The sequence below is a fragment of the Pipistrellus kuhlii genome, unplaced genomic scaffold (genome assembly GCF_014108245.1).
Source record: "Pipistrellus kuhlii isolate mPipKuh1 unplaced genomic scaffold, mPipKuh1.p scaffold_m20_p_3, whole genome shotgun sequence".
Taxonomy (NCBI): Eukaryota; Metazoa; Chordata; class Mammalia; order Chiroptera; family Vespertilionidae; genus Pipistrellus; species Pipistrellus kuhlii.
Window position 1 is genome coordinate 163,406,585 of NW_023425529.1, and position 19,549 is coordinate 163,426,133.

At 48.7% G+C, this 19,549-nt stretch overlaps 1 protein-coding gene across 6 annotated transcripts in view; it reads right to left on the reverse strand.

Annotated features, from left to right (window-relative positions):
- Positions 1-3,580: 3,580 nt before the first annotated feature.
- The window catches only part of CSGALNACT1 (chondroitin sulfate N-acetylgalactosaminyltransferase 1), a 299,546-nt gene continuing 283,577 nt past the window's right edge, over positions 3,581-19,549 (reverse strand). For all 6 annotated transcript variants that reach the window (XM_045588828.1, XM_045588832.1, XM_045588831.1 and 3 more), the window contains 4 exons: positions 19,011-19,189; positions 17,846-17,940; positions 8,244-8,325; positions 3,581-5,457 (listed from right to left, as the gene is read on the reverse strand). In XM_045588828.1, the coding sequence (XP_045444784.1) occupies positions 5,168-5,457; positions 8,244-8,325; positions 17,846-17,940; positions 19,011-19,189 (646 nt within the window). In that variant the 3' untranslated portion in view covers positions 3,581-5,167. The remainder of the gene's footprint in view (positions 5,458-8,243; positions 8,326-17,845; positions 17,941-19,010; positions 19,190-19,549) is intronic.

Sequence of the window (19,549 nt, forward strand, 5' to 3'; positions counted from 1 at the left end):
CAGGCTTTAGACTCAGGCCAGGCCAAAGCTTCCCAACCCCCTTCCCAGAGACCTTCAGGCCCTCTGGAGCTGGGACGCTGATGGGAGCCTGCAGCCAGCCACTTCCTGGCTGGGCCCCTGAGCGAGCTCTTTACCATTCTTGAGCTTTGGGTTTTTGCACCTGTAAAATGGAAGTAATGACATCACCTACCTTAGGAGGTTGGCAGTACGTACATAAAGCGCCTGGCTATACTCCTTATTTCAAAAACCTGTAATGCCTCTTAACTGCCTAGGCCAGTGGTCGGCAAGCTCATTAGTCAACAAAGCGGTAAACCGAGGCTTACGAGCCGCATATGGCTCTTGAGTCTTAGTTTGCAGACCACTGGCCTAGGCCCTAGGTTTGCCTCTCTGTTGACTAATGAGTTTGCCAACCACTGCCCTAGGGGGTCATCAACTCCAAACACTGAGCACGGAATTTAAAGGAGAAATTATCCATTATATCTTGCTAGAGGCCCAGTGCACAAATCTGTGCACTGGGGGTAGGGGTCCCTCAGCAGGGCTGTGACCCAGGAATCGGGCCTCAACCAGCAGGTGGACATCCCTCTCGCAGCCCAGGACCCCTTGCTCCTTACTGCCCACCTGCTCACTGCTCCTTAGCGCTGTTGTAAGGTCAGGCCTGTTTCTAACTGCCCGGGAAACGGCCAAGAGATTGCAATCTCAACCTTATGTTTGCATTTCCCCAGGCCAATTTGCCAATTTCCCCAGGCCAATTTCCCCAGGCCACCTGCGTGTGGTTTCTGCCTATAAAAGCTTGTAACTAACCTCTGTTCAGGGCTCTCAAGCGGCAGTCTTTTTCTGGACTGCTGCTTGTGGGTCCCTGCGCAGCGCTTGGAATAAACCTCCTGCTCTTTGCATCAAGACTCGGGCTCTGCGTTTGATTTGGGGTCGCCGCTCATCCTTTGGACCGGGGGTCTTTCAGGCCTTACACTGTCATGGAGGCAGGAGAGGCTCCCACTGCCACCACTGCACTCACCAGCCATGAGCCCGGCCTCTGGCTGAGCAGCACTCCCCCTGTGGGAGCACACTGACCACCAGGGGACAGCTCCTGCATGGAGCACCTTCCCCCTGGTGGTCAGTGTGCATCATAGCAACTGGTCGTTCTGATCATTCCGCCGTTACGTTCACTTAGGATTTTATTATACAGGCACTCCTCGTAACCCTTCTTTTGATAGACTGAAATTGTTTTCAGAATGGCAGAAATAAAGGACAACAATGCACACACGATGGGCTCCTGGTCTGCAATGTGTGCCCCGCAGTGGCCCTCTGATCACACTGGAGAAATACTGGGCTTGGGAATTGATATTGAATAACAACGGCTGAACGTGAATGCCTGCCACGTGCCTGCCTGATGTGTCCCAAGGATGCCAGACAGACTAACTCACTTACTCTGTGGTGTGCCGGTAAACAATGAACAACCGGCTGGGGTTGGGGGTGAAGGATGGGGTTCTGAGGGGAGTCCTATGTGTACTGCCAGTCTCCATGGCATACGGGTAACTGCTCTTACTATGGCTGACTTCAAGGTCCCGACCAGCCGTTACTGCGTGAGGAATGGGAAGAGGCACTAACGATCGGCTCTCATGAGGCTGCCGGTTGAAGGAGTCTGAGGTTTATATTAGAGACCCCAGCTCCAGTAAGATGACTGGGGTGAGTTACTAGGCGGCTTAGTATAATAAGAACAGAGGGAGGATGCAGAGGGTGGGAAGGAAACTAATACATGCCCAAGACTCGGTGCCTCCTGGGCAGCATCCGGATGTTTGTGACTGGCTCCTTCAAGCCACAGGTTCATGACTGCTTCCCTTTGCTGTCTAAGGTTAAATTCCAAGCCCCTAACTACAGTGTTTCAGGAGGGCCTTTGCTAGTCCTTTGGGGGAGGGAATGGGGAGAGGTCCTGCTATGGACTGCATGTGCCCCCACAAAATTTATACGTAGAATCTCCAACGCGATGGTATTAGGAAGTGGGGCCTTTGGGAGGCAATTAGGCTGTGAGGGTGGGGCCCCTGTGAGGGGACCCGTGTCCTTTTTAAGAACAGGAGAGCTCTCTGCCCTGCGAGGACACTGACACTGTATCCGCTGGTGCCCTGATCTTGGGTTTCCCAGACTCCAAACCTTGAGAAATTAGCATCTGCTGTACAAGCCAGTCTACGCAATTTCTGGTAAAGCAGCCCAACTCAGACAGATCCCCGAGTGCACTGCTTTAAGAGGGTCCTTCCTACTTTTTGATAAAACTATCTTAACGGATTATGCTCTAAAAAGAGAAAAATAGTTTAGCATTGTGCTATTTCTTCTTCTTTTCTGCTACCACCAGCAACTTTAAAACCCAGTTATTTGCCGAAACCGGTTTGGCTCAGTGGATAGAGTGTCGGCCTGCGGAGTAGAAAGGTCCTGGGTTCGATTCTGGTCAAGGGCATGTACCTTGGTTGTGAGCAAATTCCCCTGTGGGGGGTGTGCAGGAGGCAGCTGATCGATGTTTCTCTCTCATCGATGTTTCTGATTCTCTATACCTCTCTCTTCTTCTCTGTAAAACCCAGGTCTTAGCCACTCTCTCAGGCACCTGTGACACCGCAATGTAAACCAGCACCACGGCCGGTGAGCCAGGGGCAGCTTGGGACTGCTCCCCGAGAGGTCCCTACGCCTGCCTGACCCTGGGCCAGACATTTGCTCCCTGCTGCCAGCCTGGTTGGAAACGCATCCCCGACTCTGGGAGGACACAAGCAGGGCAGAGTGTGCAGGTCCGCCCCACAAAGCCCTCCAGACCACTGGGGAGCGGTCCCGGGATTTCTAGGATCACTGTTACATGTAAAAATATGAAACACAATCAGAGTTTAAAGACACCTTGGAAATCATTTCTCATTTTCTTCTAATAAAAAGGACAAGTAAATTGTATTAAGGGCCTGGTTTATCATTATGGTTTTCTCCTCCCCCTAGACCCATAGTCGGCCAACAGCGGCTCTCAAGCCACATGCGGTTTTTTGGCCCCTTGAGTTTTTAGCAAAGACCAGCTTAGGAGGACCCTAATTAACTTAATAACAATGTACCTACCTATATAGTTTAAGTTTAAAAAATCTGGCTCTCAAAAGAAATTTCAATCATCCTACTGTTGATATTTGGCTCTGTTGACTAATGAGTTTGCCGACCACTGGCCTAGACCACTGGTTCTCAATCAGGGGTGGCTCTGTCCTCCAGGGACGTTTGGCAACGACTGATTGAGAGACCTCCTGGCATCTGGTGGGTAGAGGCCAGGGGTGCTGCTCAATATGCCACAGGGCACAGGGCAGCCCCACAATAGTGGTCTAGCCCCGAATGTCCACAGCGCCACAGCTGAGAAACCCTGGTCTATGCATAAAAGACTTTTCCAAAAACGAAAGATATGGCATTCTTATTCCAAGAAGAAATCATATCCACAAATCATATTTTATTAGCTGTCCAATGCCACCTTCCACTCATGCCCTGTGTTTCAATTAAACGTTAGGAACTAATTAAATTAAACTTTAATTGTAACGTTAGTACAAATCAATACAATGCTTCCCCCCCCACCCCCCCATCCCCCAACACACCAACAGCTTGAATGTTTCTGAAGCTTTTCAACAATGACTTGACTGTGGGCAAACAGAAGACAAGGAATCAGAGATAATTAGCTCGTGCAACTAGTGCTGGCTATTAAATAAATAATTTACACATGAATGTAGAAACCACTCAGTGTTAAGTGTATTTATTTTTTTTAAATAGTTGGAAATTGTAATAAAATGCAATTTTCAGAAGCATCTTGGCGATGGAGTAGAACAGCTTCGTTTAAAAAAGAATGAAGTTACTCCCCCCGGATGGGGGTGGGTGAACATGTAGAAAACCTCCCAGCCCCGGAGACTCGGGCCGATGGAGTGATCCTGCACAAAATACACTTTCCTGCAGTTCCTCTCGTGGAAGCCAGCAGCCAGGAAGAGCACCCTGCTTGGGAAAGAGAGCGTTTGGTTCACACAGTGTACTTTGGTTTATTTAAACAGGTAAGAAAGTAGTCCCCAGTTCTCTCTTGCCAAAAAAAAAAAGTGTGTTTTCTGACTTTTAAATAAATCAAGCTACTGCCAGCCTGAATGAGTTTTCTTTTCTGTTGAGGTTAAAAAAAAAAAAAAAAAAAAAGGATATTTGTATTTCCCTCCAGTGTTCAGTCGCTCCTCTTCGGAAATACTCTGCAGATACAGTCTGGTTATAGATTGGTCCTCGGCAGCCCCATGCCACGCCTCCCGCCTGCTGAAGGTCTGACGTGGTGCCTGACAGGCCCAGCGTCGGCCAGGTCCCCGGATGCGATATCCACCTCTGAATGGAAAGTTCTCCTAATGCATCTAAAAGTATCTTCTTAAAAAACATAAAAGTGTACGCTAGCTTGTGCTCCCTTTAGTAAGGCTTGCGAATGGGTCATTAAATAAGCAAAATATAACTATTAAGCAAAAGAAAAGTGCGTTTTTTAAATAAAAGAAACAAACGGAGATGGTTAAAACTACAACCGAAAAGATGAGATTATTTTTGGTTAATTTGGGGGAAAATGATAACAAGTTATGATTTCTTTGTTTTTTCTTTCTTTCTTTTTTTTTTTTAGTCCACTTGGTTTTGCTTAATACACTCACAAGGATCGTCAAGTTTACAGTCTCCTCGCCTGCCTTGTTTTAGCATTCCAAGACACCAGAGACTTACTGATACAATCATCCCGCTGGGGAGAAATGTTTGCCTTTCATTCTAGTGAACTTTTTACAAAACCGGTCTTCATTCATGAATATTGCCATGAGCACAGAAAGCAACAGGCCTCACTTCGCCGCAGACACAATCACAGCCTCCACGTGGCCGAGCGCACCACCTCAACGACCATTCTCCTTCCTCAGACACTGCAGAGGATCCTTGGGGCTACTTCTGCAGGCAAAGCGGGAGATGTGCATTCCTGCTGCATAGAACCACACAGGCAGAAATCGGAGGCAGAGCTCTCCCTTTGTCCATTACCAATCAGTTTTTTTTTTTTTTTAAACTTCTTTGTTGGCCCTTTATGGAAGTCGTTTCCTTGTTGCAGCCACTTGTTGCAGGTTCATTGCAAAAGGAAACAAACAAACAAACAAAAAACATCTCCCCCAACCGTAATCCTGGGAGTTCATGTCTTTTTGCTGCTGGACTTCTGTTTCTGCTTGCGAAGGTGAGCCTCGATCTCGTGCCGGAAGACCAGCATGCCCAGCTGCCCGTGGGAGGCCTCGTTCATGGCCTTGGACTGCATGCACATCTTGTACTGCTCGGGGGTCAGCTCGTCCACGCAGCGCTTCTCGTGCCAGAGGTGGAAGAGGCCCCGCACGGGCGTGCGCACCACTATGAGGTTGCTGTGCAGGTACTTGCGGTACAGGTGCACGTCCTCGCCGCCCCAGCCTTTGATGTCCAGGTCAAACCCACCTGAAAGGAGAGAACACACTGCTGAGTCACGCCAGCCCGCGTCCCCTGCTTCCCGGCGCCGCACACACACAGAACCGCATGAAGACAAGAAGCTGTCAGGAGAGCTGTGTGCGGCCGCCCCTCCGAGGTATGAGTGTCCATTCAGGTCAGAGAACTCAGAATTCTCGAACACAGAGGACCTTTATGGAAGCTCCCAGAGGTTGACCTGGCTGCAAACAGAATCCCAGCATTTGCCCGCCTCCGAGAGCTGTCGGCAGTGCTAGTGATGAGCCCCAGCCTCCAACCGAGAGCTGTAGAAGCACCCCACCTTCCACCCGAGACCTCCAGGTGAAAATTCCCGTGTTTCCGTGTGAATGTGACCTCCTCCTGCCACTTCAAATGGAATACACCAGAGGTGGGCAGTGGGAAATAGTAAAACAGGATCTCGGTGTACAAAAAAAAAAAAAAAAAAAAAAAAATCACATCCCACAAAAGCACCCTTCCTTTTGGAGACTAACGTGGTCCCCAAACGCTGGTGAAATGAGTCCTGTTAAAGGGACCAGCCCCAGGCAGTTCTGAGGTTCCATGCCAACAATCCTGTTTGACGTAGGAATGGACAAGGAGAGTAATGGTCCCCTAAACCCCTGGTCGGCAAACTGCGGCTCGTGAGCCACATGTGGCTCTTTGCCCCTTGAGTGTGGCTCTTCCACAAAATACCATGGCCTGGGCTAGTCTTATTTTGAAGAAGTGGTGTTAGAAGAAGTTTAAGTTTAAAAAATTTGGCTCTCAAGAGAAATTTCACATTGTACTGTTGATATTTGGCTCTGTTGACTAATGAGTTTGCCAACCAGTGCCCTAAACTCTCACCCAAGGTTGAGATGCCCCTGGTTGGTTCTTAACCTAAAGTCCGCCATGCCTCAAGCAGAACCAAAGAAAAGTTGGCCTCTCTTTGTCCTAGTTCCTTGTCTCCCCTGGGAGATTTCTCCAACTCATACAAGACAGAGAGGTGATTCTCAACACCTTCTCTCAGTTATCACAGAGCCCTTTGTCCCCACACCATGCTGCTCCGATCAAGGCTATTATTGTTGGACTCCTCACGGGGGGCTCCCCACACACAGAGACCACACTGCGCCCACCCCTGGTCCATGTATACGAGGGCTCCGTCTTCCCCCCAACAGTGTACAGGCAGAGACCATTCTGAGTCAGGGGTCTGGAATCTGAGTCTTGGTTCTCATCCAAGCTCCCACTTTACCTCTCGTGAGCTCTGGTTTCTCTATCCTGAAATGAAGTAGGTGTCATAACCCATGACGAGACAGTCATGTAAGTGCTTAGTTCGCTGTAACTGATTTATGATTCTCATCGGTATCATTACATCTTATTAAGTAAAAGTTATGCGAGTATGTGATGCTTGCAAATGAATGCAAGGTTGCAAAGAATAATGGGGGACAGATGTAACCCAAAGATTCTTTCTGAGCTCATAGCAACAGCCAACTGAGAAAGAGCACCTTCCCAGCTGCCATTCCCATGTTTTTTTCTGGTCTATCAACGCCCCGTCTTTAGGGGGGAAAAAATGTATCATCACCCCACATTTGATAAATAAGGATCATCACAAAATACTCTCTCCCTGTATAAAGAGCAAGGAAACAGCTTCTTAAAATGGAAATCTCCTTTAGAAATATATATATATATATATGTCATTTTGGAAACTGACTTGCACAAAATCATTTAGGCTTATTTCTTAAACAAATCAAAGCACACCTGTGGTTCGCTGCTGGTTATCCAGTCTCCCGCTCCTGGGAGACTGGCTTCCTAGGAGCACTGCGGCTGCTTACGAGACCTGACTGCAAGCCATTTGAGTTTTATTTTTATCTTTAACTGGTGATTCCTGCGAGCACTCTGCAGGCCCTGCAGACCACCTCTACCTCTGACCAAAACCGGGGCTGCTCAGATAGACTCATGCACCTTAAAAAGAGAAGCTGCAGGCCTTGGGCTGAAGGGGGAGTAGACAGGAGAGAGCAGGTGGAGCCAGAGCCCAAGATCGAGGTTTCTGGCCTGATCACTCACTCCCAAGTCACCTATCACCCACAATTCTACTCCCTTCAGAGGCCCATGAGTTACGACTGCCGTGGGGAGAGTGTGGAACTCCCAAGGGGGACAACATCCTGACGGTGTCCCTCACTTGGCCTCTGAGAACCTTGGTCTCCTCAACTGCAACCGAAGGGCCTGCCCTGTCTGTGCTCTGGGAATGTGTGTGTGTGTGTGTGTGTGTGTGTGTGTGTGTGTGTGCACAGTGATGGTACACTCAGAGCTTCAGGTGACATCTGGAATTTTTGAAGGTACAGCAGATTTCCCAAGATTTCCTGGTGTGTGATTTTCTAAAATTCCCCATGTTACCCTATATATTTTTTAATGGATTCCCCCTACTGGGGAGGCCCAGGATGGCCTCCATGATGGGGCACAGGAGCCAGACAGGTTGGAAGTCAGCACTAGGACTAGGGGAACCATCTGGACGCTGTCTTTATCCAATGAGCTGCCTCGAATCCGCAGAGGGGAGCCTTATGTGGGGTGGCTGAGAGGTGCTGGTGGAGATTACAGGGGTTAAAGCACCGCACACTCCCAGGCCACCTACTGGCCCAGCTCCAAGCCCCTGACAAGAGGAATGAACCTGAGCTGCCTTTTCTGAACAAGTGGCACCTCCTTTGCCATCAGGCAACTTGGAAGCTGAACGGCCAGGCTCCCTCACAGCCCTTCCCTGGCCTCTAGGTGGCAGTAGAGATGCAGACTGGTTGCCAGTGGGTCTGCCTTACCTATGTTGATGAAGTCTGACCGGTACTGACATGTCATCCCAAATCCAAAGTCCCTCCAAAATCCAGTTTCCTTCTTTATGACCTGCAGGGAGAGCACCGTCATTTGAGAGGGAAGGACAGAGTGGATAACAAGAAACAGAGCTTATCCACATTAAGCAATGTTAAAAAGCAAGCCCAGTCCCGCCCTGATAAACAGCCACAACCCCGTAGGGGAACTGCAGATGGGTTTGAGTCCTTCTGGACGATTAGGAACACAGTCGGCTCCCCAATCCCAACACAGGGCCTTGTGATTTTTGGCACCTCTGGGCTGGAATGTTTCTAGGGTACAAGGCATGGAAACACACACACACACACACACTCACACACACACACACACACACACACACACTCTCACTCACTCAAAAACAAACGGGGAGCAAGTTTTTGAGCGGCGCCATGGAAAAGCCACCTACGTGTCTGGCCCGACACCAGTGCCAGCGAGAATTGGAGGCCTCGGCCCCTCACACAGGGCCGGGCTGGGAGCCAGCAAAGGGCTCAGGAAGTTGAGAGAAGGGAGAGAGAACAACTCGGGATTCAGCTGCCCTGGCACCGCGCACACCCGGAGCTCCCCCGGGCAATGAAAGGAAAACCCGGGGCTGCAGCGTGTGACTCGGGCTCCGCTCCTGCTTGTGGAGGAAAGGGGCCCGGCGCGTCCAGGTTATGAAGGAAGACTCTGTCCATTCATCTTTGCTTTCCAGCCAAACGGCTCCCCAAAGCATCTGCCGGTCGTTGCCCAGGCGGCCAGGCTGCCGAGAGGCCATCCAAGCCGTGATGGCCTTCCAAAAGCCAGCCCTGGCCCTGCCCAACCTCTTACTTTGCGAGTAAATTTCCAAGGTTCTGGCTGAAGCAGCAGCAAGACGTTGACAAAGTTTGCTTCTATATTTTTGGCTGAGGTAATTCTGGGAATGGCTTGGGGGCCTATTTTAATCGCTATTTTTCATGACTCATTTTTGAGTTCACAGAGGTGCTTCCAGGAAAGGAAGTCCCCTGGGTGGGTGGGTGAAGGGGAGGCCGCACCAGGTCCCCATCCACACGGACTGCTGCCTTTCCCACCGGGGACGTCCGGCTCCATTCACAGCTAAGGAGACACAGTGTGTGTCTCGTCCCATGTTGACCACTGGCTGGCTTTTCTGCCTCAAGTAGGCCCCACACTTCTTCGAGTCCCTGTTTCCTTTCCAATAACTGAGGAGGTTGAGCTAAACCATCCCTAAGGTCTCTTCCAGCTCTAAGATCCAAACATTGATCCTATCACTACTATTTCACCTCCCTGAAGTTTCCCTGTATCTCTGCCACAGGCTACGCTGTACTGGACAAACGGCTTGCCAAAAGGCTGATGAACTTGAACCCTCTTTTACTCTGGGACCTAGGAAACAATCTTATTTTCACTATCACCTCCACGGGGATGCCGCTTGCACTGCCGCCAGCATGCATCAGGCCTGCCACAGAAAACCAAGACCACCAGCGGCTCTGCCGGCTACTGTGGTCCCCAGCACACACTCTCCAATCCTTCTTCAGAACAAAGGCCTGTGATACAAACTTCCCAAGTGACAAGACAATTTCATTAGTATCAACCACAAAGGTTTTCCAGGGCAGAAAAGTAAAAAAAGAAAAAAAGAAAGAAAAAAAAAAAAAGGAAGAAAATGACTCTACTGAGTCATTTTAAAAACTGATTTCTGCTTCATCCCTGATATACCAGGTAAGCTGTTCCAGAGTCATTTTAAAAACTGATTTCTGCTTCATCCCTGATATACCAGGTAAGCTGTTCCTGATGCAGCTACTGGCTTAATATCCCTTTTTTTCTCCCCAGGATGCAGACAAGTTTTCTAAGCTTCTGGATAAAAGTGGAGTCGAAGAATAGTGCCAGCATCCAACTTCACATACGTGGCGGAGGTGTATATGAGTGTAAATGAGAAAGGTCCAAACAGGGAAAACAATGTGCCAGGGCTTGGGAAGAAAGACAAAGGGGCGCAGGTTGCAAGAAGTAGCCACTCCAGGGCGGGGGTGAGTGGACACAGTCCCCGGTAACCCTGTGCATGGTGAGGAATGGCCCTCAGCTGCAGGCAGCGTGACAGAAACAAATGGAGGTGTGAGCTGGGAAGGAGCTACGTAAATACGTATGAACGTTGGCTTTAATGTGAGCAAGTCACTGTCTGAAGAGCTCATTGAAACGTAGCCCTGGGTGGGAACCGATCGTGCCCACAGCACATGCTGTCAGGGCGAGATGGAGCGCACTTATTAGAGTTCACTTATTAAGGGCCCACCCCACGCAGCTGCGCGGAGCCGCTGACTGGAGGGGTGCCCCGGACCAGCAGCCGAGCTGGTAGCGAGCGCTCCCCAGTGCACATCAGATCACAGCATGGTCCCATTTAAAGCCCTGCCAGGGTTTTAATTGCATGCTCTCTAATGCAATTAGAGTGAAATCCACGAGGAAACCTCCAGCCTGCAAAGGCCCCACGGCACCTGGCCCCTGCCTGCCTTGCCCAGCTCATGTGTCCCTTACATTACAGACCCCTTATATTCTGCCCCGTGAACTCGCCAAGCTGACAGGTCTCCACAGCTGAATACCCGCAGAGATCCCTCCCAGGTTCACCCTTTCCCTGCTCACCCTTGGGCTCTGCTCCAATGTCACTGCTCAGAGTCATTCATTCAGGCCCTTCCAGCCACTGTCAACCCTTCCCAGCCATGCCACACTCTACACCAATGTTCTCCAAACTTCTCTTATGATGAGAATCACCTGGTGGAATTGTTAAAATACAGATTCCTGAATCCCAACTAAGAAGTACTAAACTATGTAGAATTTTTGGGGACATATAGTAGGTAAAATCGTATACTTAACTAGTGCTTAACTAGTGTACACTTAACAACTCCACCAGGTGATTCTCATCATGAGAGAAGATTGGGAAACACTGCTCTACACCATCACCTGGCTGATGTTCTCTATGAACATCACCCTGTTGTATTTGTTTCTCAGCCGACTGTCTTTACCCACCACCTCTGGTGAGTGCAAGCTTGGTCTCCAGCACCCAGATCACTGTCTCCCACGTAGCGAGACTCAATAAATTTGGTAAGCCATCAGTTAACATCATCGATGGGTACTACGACTTCAAGCCCAATTATGTACATCAAAATCAATTTTACCATAGGCTAATTGATATAAACAGTTGAGTTCCTACTCAGGCACCTCATTAATATTATAATGAACCAACGCTGAACAAAATGAATTTATCTGAGGACCTGCTACACTTCTCCGATGAACAAATGAGGAGCAGAGACAACATCAAGCCAGTGGAAATGTACATGGTCCAAGCCCAGAATCTTGCCAGGGATTGGACCAATGAAGGCCTAGGAATTCCTTTGGGAAAGCCCTCAGAATTGTCACTCTGGACCAGCAGCCAAAAACATTCTCCCCTTCCCGGGGTCTAAGCAGAGGGCTTAACTTCTTAGCACCTTTGCTCGAGGCATAAGGAGAACCTCTCTTCTGGTCAAGCACTGAACAGACACACCAGTCTAGGAGGAAGAAGCAGCCCTACGATAGAGATTAGACTTTGGGAGAGAAACATCTCCCCCTTCTGTCCTGAATTTCCCGATGTCTTTTCAAGTGCTATCTTCACTTTTAACAATTTCTGTCCAGGGCCGGCCTCCTCTTAGCTCTCTGAACCTCCTTTCTCCCCCACCTTGGATCCCATCGGAGCACCGCAGGGCAGGAAAACACACCGGAAAGGACAGTTCTCCCTCAGGAAGTTGCGAGGCCTTCTGCTCTGTGGGTGATTCCTATGATTGGGGTGATTATTTTACATTAGGACCAAAACACAAGGCATACATCAGCACCTCCCTCCAAAGACAGGGGAAGGCCGCCACCCTGCAGGTACACGGGGGCTGGGGTTGCAGGCAGCGTCTGTCTGCTTTCATGGCACTGACTTGGACAACTACCCATGATGCAATCTGGGCCCTAAGATAAAATAAAAGTAACATATATTCAGGCGGAATATTTCCTCTAAAGACAAAAGAATCTCCAGAGACCTGAGGTAGTGTCTGAGGAGCCTCATGTTCACCAGAAATACTGAATGGTGTCCATTAACCTAATTTCTGCCCTCACTGCTGGCAGGCAGGCAGGCGAGCAGGCGGTGTGCAGTCCACAGGCCCCATGTGAGGAGGCTTCGGGCCTGGTTTAATGCTCTGCAATTGCCATCTTGAATTTCTTAATGAGTTTTGAATAAGGGCCCTGTGCTTTCACTGGGCCATGCAGGGTGAGTAGCCAGCCCTGTCTACAGACACCTTGAAATTCAGGGTCCTCTATGGCTCAGTTGGGTGCCTCCTGACCCCACACTATGCAGTTCTTATTCTCTGGTACCGAAGGCTTGATGAGCACACGGTGCAAGATTCCAAGGGCCAGCATGTGGTATGCATGTGCCCGAGGGCTGGGCGAGCACCCTGTGCACGATTCCAGGGGCTGCATATGGTACCCATGTGCCCAGAGGAAGGCATGGTGCCATGACCATGTCTATCTCTTGAATAAAGTATTCTGGCGCCAAAGCTTTCAAAGAATTGGCTTAAGAACAGACTCAAATGCCATCCCCTTCAAGATTTGTACTAACCCACACTTCCAACAAGGTGTCTTTTATCAATATCTGCATTAAACACATCAAGTGTCTTCTGAAGGGTAGCATGTTGGACAAGGAATGGTCCAAGTTTCCTCTGTTGGGGGTCTGTAACCAAAGGACAGACTCTGTGCTCTCCTGAAGCGCACTAAGGCCAAAGAACACGTCCCTTCGGCATCATCAGCCCTGTCTCCATCACACTGGTGGTACCTGCACTCCCGATCCTGCCACTCAGCAGTCTGGGCAAGTGACTTCTGCCTCTGAGTTTGAAGGTTCTCGTCTGTGAACTGAGCATAATGATGTCTCTTCGCATGCAGTAGATGGCCTGACCACTAACTCAAACCAGAGCACGACACGAGATAATGCGGGCACGGTGCTGGCTTACAAACCACTGCACGGATTGCCTCTGTTAACGTTACTCTTGGTGCTCAGTGAGTATCTGCTCCCCAAATAAATAAAAACAGACTGTGCCTGGCCAGCACTCTTCAGGAGTTTAAAGTGAAATGCTCAGACACAACCTCAGGCCTCGAGAGACTCTCTTGTCTTTAGAGGAAATACTCCGCCTGAATATATGTTATTTTATTTTAGGGCCCTAATTGCATCATGGGCAGTTTTCCAAGTCAGTGCCGTGAAAGTGTAGTGGTAAATACTTTTGGGCGGTAGAGGTAAGGGTTTAATCAGAAAGAGGGTGAGGACATACCATGACACACCGAACAGAGCGGCACAAAGTCATCAGACTGAAATGATGGGTGGGCCGCATGGCAGACTCTGATGCCAGGCACTGGGGGCAGTAGAAGAGGTGAGGAGATGGAAGGAGATGAGAAGGCACTGAGCAGGGTGCTCACCTGGCAGAGCGGCTGGCTTGGGTGTCTATCACTCTGGTACCCTGTGCCAGGTGCTGAGGTTTGCAAACATTTTCTCCATAATCAGTTTTAGGGTCAGTTTGTAGAAGAAAGTTAATCCCAACAAGGAATCGGGGCTATGCTAGAGCATCCAGGGTTGTGCAAGTTTCTTCCCAACTCTGTGTTGAGTGACATCACATCGGTAGCCTGGAATAGGCCTCAGTGGAGAAATTGACACCACGGGAAATGGCCAACGCTCTGAATCTGGGCCTTTCCCCCCATTTCAGAGAGTGGGCTGTTCAACATTTACTAGCACACCACTGGCTTTATGTCATGAAAAAAAAGTTTTTAATGGAATTAATCTTCACTTTGGAACTGTATCTCTGGCAGAGGATGAAGGAAAGACTGAGTACAGAAGAGGGAAGGAGTCTAAAGACAGAAGTGGTTAGAGGCTCCCCACCATGGCCCTAGCAAGAACTCACAAAGCTTGAGCCAGGAAAGTGGAATGTGAATAATTATTGAAGTTACAGCCATTTCTTTCTCAGAGAGCTGCTTCTACATGAAAGCACCAGCAAGTTTCGAGAAATTCAATATTCGGATAAAGTCCCATGATTTCACTTACTACTTATTACTAATTGGTCTGTACTCAAATGTAGAGAAACAAGTAGTCTGAACATACTCACAAATACCCTATGTGTGGTTTCTTGCTTGTGCCACCAGACAAAACATTATCCAATGAGAGTGGCAATGCTGGTAGCCAGGAGAAGTAATGGCCAGCACCTTGACGATGAGATCATATCTGCAGGGCTACTGGAAAAGATGCCTCTTGTTGGCAAGAATAAATAACTTTTGCTACAGTGACAATCGGGACCTATGTTCTCCCTTTGGACACTGATGTATTCCAGGAAGGCTATCACGAATGCATTAATATGCCGAAGCCAGTTTGGCTCAGTGATAGAGCATCGGTCTGTGAACTGAAAGGTCCCAGGTTCGATTCTGGTTAAAGGCATGAACATTGCGGCACAAGCCCGATAGGGGGTGTGCAGGAGGCAGCTGGCCGATGTTTCTCTCTCATTGACATTTCTAGCTCTCTATCCCTCTCCCTTCCTCTCTGTGGAAAAATCAATAAAATATAAGAATGCATTAATATACATTAATATACATGCACCATACACTTCTAGACTGAGTGCAAATGAACCCTTGGTAGGAAATTTTTCCTAATCTATCCCTCTCTTATAATTCCTCACCCAAGGATATTTTCCCCTTGATTTTTAGAGAGAATGAAAGGGATAGGGAGAGACAGAGAGAACCATCAATGTGAGAAAGACACATCGATTGGTTGCCTTCCCGCATGCACCCTAATGGGGCCAGAGATCAAGCCTGCAACCGAGGTACATGCTCCTGACCAGAATCGAACCTGGGACCCTTCAGCCCCAGGGCCTATGCTCTATCCACTGAGCCAAACCAGCTAAGGTTTATCATTCCTTTTTATTTTATAACTCATTAGCTCCTCCACATTCCATCTCTATATTAGCGTCTGTAGTTTGATGTTCTCCTTTGGGCTTTTTGTCAGGTCATTTCCTTTACATTTCAGCTCTCATCTAGACTCTAAGCAAATCTATTTATTCCCCCTGCACTAGAGTCAGGAAATCCTAGTTTGGGCCTGTGCTCAGCTACCAGCTGTCTGTGTGATCTTCAGTAAATCTATAGACAAGAGAGTAGTTGAAATTATATTGCAATCACTTCTGAGTACATAGAACTGTTTCAGTTCTCTGCTTCCCTAACACCTAACTAGTTCTCTGTAGGCAGCAAGTGCACAAAAAATGGCTCACCCAGTAAAGAACAAAATCAATACTTTCCTTTTTTGGATGGAGACCCCTGCATCGCACAGACAAATGCTGTGTTTCTCTGGACTAAATAGTCACAAATAGTGAACCCCGAAAGAGCAAACTTATGTGGTCTAGGAAATGTTAAAGGTTGCAGGATAACTTAGAGGTTCCAGCTGTCGATACAGCAATATGGCCTGACCTCTAATTCATACCTCTGGCTTCCCTTTCCTCCTGCTTCCCTGCAGGAATGGCAATACAGGATAAACCTATTAACCTGTAAAACGACAAGAATTCCTTGCAAGCAAATAAGGTCTTCAGGAGTTTAAAGTAAAAACTGTAATCTCATTTGATGTCAAATGTCATGTGGTATTTTATTCAACATCAAAGGGACTTTTATTCTGATTGGTTGAAGGAAAATAAATTGTTTCCCATTCCCCTCTCAAAACCTATCAGAAGCTTAGAACTCTTACAGAATGGGAATAAGAAGTTTTTCTGTCTCAATGAGGGTAGATAAAAATTGGTTTGGGGCCGAGGCCAGTTTGGCTCAGTGGATAGAGCGTTGGCCTGCGGACTGAAAGGTCCTGGATTCGATTCCGGTCAAGGGCATGTATCTTGGTTGCGGTCCCATCCCCAGTAGGGGGTGTGCAAGCGGCAGCTGATCGATGAATCTCTCTCACTGATGTTTCTAACTCTGTCCCTCTCTCTTCCTCTCTGTAAAAAATCAATAAAAATATATTTTTGTAAAAAATTGGTTTTGGGGAGTAAAACCTCTTACTGGTACATATGGTACATAAAGAGACATTCACCATATCCGGGGGAAGGGAAAGCTGTATTATTACTGTCCTGTATGGCTTGTGTCCCAAGTGAAACCGTGCTAGGACATGAGCTTGTCCAACCTGAAAGAACCCGAGCTGACACTTTCTGGAACATCCGCTGCCGGAGGTTAATTGGAGCGGGGCACAGGAAACGGCTGGGAAAACAGGTTTTGCTACTTTTGGAAGCTTGAACACAGAATCCATCCTACAAAAGAATCTCATAAAGCACATATTTTTACCCTAGCTGGTTTGGCTCAGTGGATAAAGCGTTGGCCTACGTACTGAAGGGTCCTAAGTTCAATTCTAGTCAAGGGCACAGGCCTGGGTTGCAGGCTCAATCCCTAGCAGTGGCTGTGCAGGAGGCAGCCAATCAGTGATTCTCTCTCATCACTAATGTTTCTATCTCTCTCTCTCCCTCTCTCTTCCTCTCCAAAATGAATAAAAACAGTGTGTGTGTGTGTGTGTGTGTGTGTGTGTGTGTGTGTTTAAAAAACAACAACAACATATATTTCCCATGAAAATCAGTTTCCTCTCCCATTGCACAGAAGCATGGGAGACGTGGTCCTGTCACATGACCATCCTCACACAGCAGTTTCCTGCCCAGCCTATGAGGTGCTCAATGGGAGGAAATATGGCTTTGCTTCAAACAGGAGACAGAGCGAACCAAGGCAACGAACAGACGACCCCAGGTCAGATGCTCCCCGGAGACCCAGCCTGAGCTGCAACACCACCTTGACAAGCCCAACTTGACAAGAACAGGAAGTTGATTCTCCGAGGGGCATGCCTCTGTGAGGCACAGAGACCCTCTTCTGGCTTGTCTCATCTTCCTGCTGCTGCCCTGCTTCTCTGCTAAGCGGACTGACTCCTGCCACCACCAATGGAGACAACTCGGCTTACAGAATGGTGGCTTTGTGGCTCCACCATCCATCGCCTGTGCAGCTAAGATCATAGCAGAGAAGCCACCCGCCTGTGACACTGCTGATGCTAATGTCCACCCCAGTCACCGTGATATGTGGGAATGACAGCATGATGGGAGGGTGCTGGATCTAGTCCCTGCTCCCCCACCGACTCGCTCCCTGTGTCCTGGGGTGACAACCCCTTTCTGACTTCCGGTTTCCATCTGCCAAATGGGAACACAATGTCACCTTTCTTACCTTGCAGGGTTTGTTAATAATAAAGAGAAAATGCGCTGCATCCATAACGCAAGAACATCGGTTTCTAAAAACCACAGGAGAAAACTAGGAAGGTGTGAAATTACCTTTCTGTAAGGTACTGTTCCTATCTGTTTTCCACTTTTAAATATTGCAAGCACTTTTCATCAACAAGGCACTGGGAGCAAAGGCCAGCGCGTCTGCCAAACGTGAAAATGAATACAGGACTCAATCCGCAGATTTCCACGCACCTGTACTCCTGGTCAGGCACCCTAGTAATGACAGACATGAAACAGCCCCAAAGAGGCACCTGCGGGGAGTTACTCACCAGCTGCTGCTCTAAGGGAGGGACCGCATCATGGTGGCCGTAGATGATGCCGGGGTTGTACTGACTGAAGAGGACTGGGTAAAATACTTTCTTCCCTGCAGACCAGAACACAAACATTCGCTGAAAGCAACAGATGAAACCTCTATAGGTGTGCTCATCTATAGTCAACCCACGGAAACATCCCAGGCATTTGCATCGGCTCTCCCTTTTCCCTCCACTCAAGTCTAACGCAGACCTTACAAGTTCTGCACCAGGGTGACTGGATGAACAGACTCTCAAAGATGTCTAGCCTCTGAGCCCAGGAGTGATATTCAAAATAGCAATATCAACCAATGAGAGTGGGTGTGAAAGACAGTCCTAATGTAAGGTGACCAGACGTCCCAATTTCTAACAATGTGTCCCACGGCGTTTTTAAAAAAGTCCCGATTTTTGGAAATCCAAAAATCGGGACTTTTTTAAAAACGCCGTGGGACACATTGTTAGAAATTGGGACTGTCCCACCAAAAGCGGGATGTCTGGTCACCTTATCCTAATGCCCTCTGCCCTGCCAGACATTAACCCTTTCATTGCTGGCTTGTGGGGAAGTCTGAAGGGTTCCCAGAGGCTGGGGTGACTTTGTGCAGCAGGCGCAGACGTAGGGAGTTCAGGGCGTTACTCTTTATCAATTTATCTGAAGAGTTTCAGTATTTTAACAACAGGCCTGCCCATTCCAGTAGTGATCAGCTGAATACCAATCTTGCCTATAAGTCAAACGCCATGAGAATAATTTCCACATTGTGAGTTATTGCTGCTCCACTCACTTCTTCCCTTGGTGACCACCCACAGCTACTCCTTTCCCTTTGGTTTCAGGAAGTTTCTCCAGGTCACACCCTCACTGTCTCTCTCCTGTGAATGTTCATGAAAGCCGGCTGGCCTCCCAGGTGAAAACGGAAAAGAAGTTAGCTTGGGACAAGGAGTCTTAGAATTCCGGTGGCTGACAAGCCCGCACTGTGGCACCGAAGGAGAAATCCAACCAGGTGGTCTTCCTTTCCTTTGTCCTTGGGGGGATTAAGGCCGAGTCAGAAGCAGGACAGCAGAGTGAATGGTGAAGAGAGTGATGCCCGGAGTGTGGGAGCCAAAGGCCCCCTGAGGGAGAGAGAGAGGAGCAGACGCCGCACACCCTTACCTGGCTGTGTGTTCAGCCGGCACGTGTTGAGGAACTCGGAGGTGAAGTGGATGTCGACATCACAGAAAAAGAGAAGGACGTTGCTCCCCTTCCAGAAGCGGGCTCCTACGTCCAGGCCCTTCCCCCGGGAAAACTCGCCGTTCAGCTGGATGAAGGTAAAGTTCCGGAAGTTGGCAGCTCTAAAGGGGAAGACAGACACAGTCCCTCAGGCTTCCCAGGTCAACAGAGACCCCTGGAAAATACACGACCAAGGCCGTCCACATCTGGACATGTTTCTTTTGTAACCCCGAGGGCAATGAGGCGACCAGGCAGTGACAGGATGACCCAGACTCTTTGGAAATACACGGGGATTAAAGGTACCAAGAACAAACACCTAGGGAAGTTTTAACAGCAGTTTATGTCTTGCTTCTCAGTAATTTTCCCAAATTGAAAACTGTACTGTCATGATTAATGAATATATGTGTGTGTGTGTGTGTGTGTGTGTGTGTGTGTGTGTGTGAGAGAGAGATGGAGAAAACTTGAACCAGTGAAGGCTATGT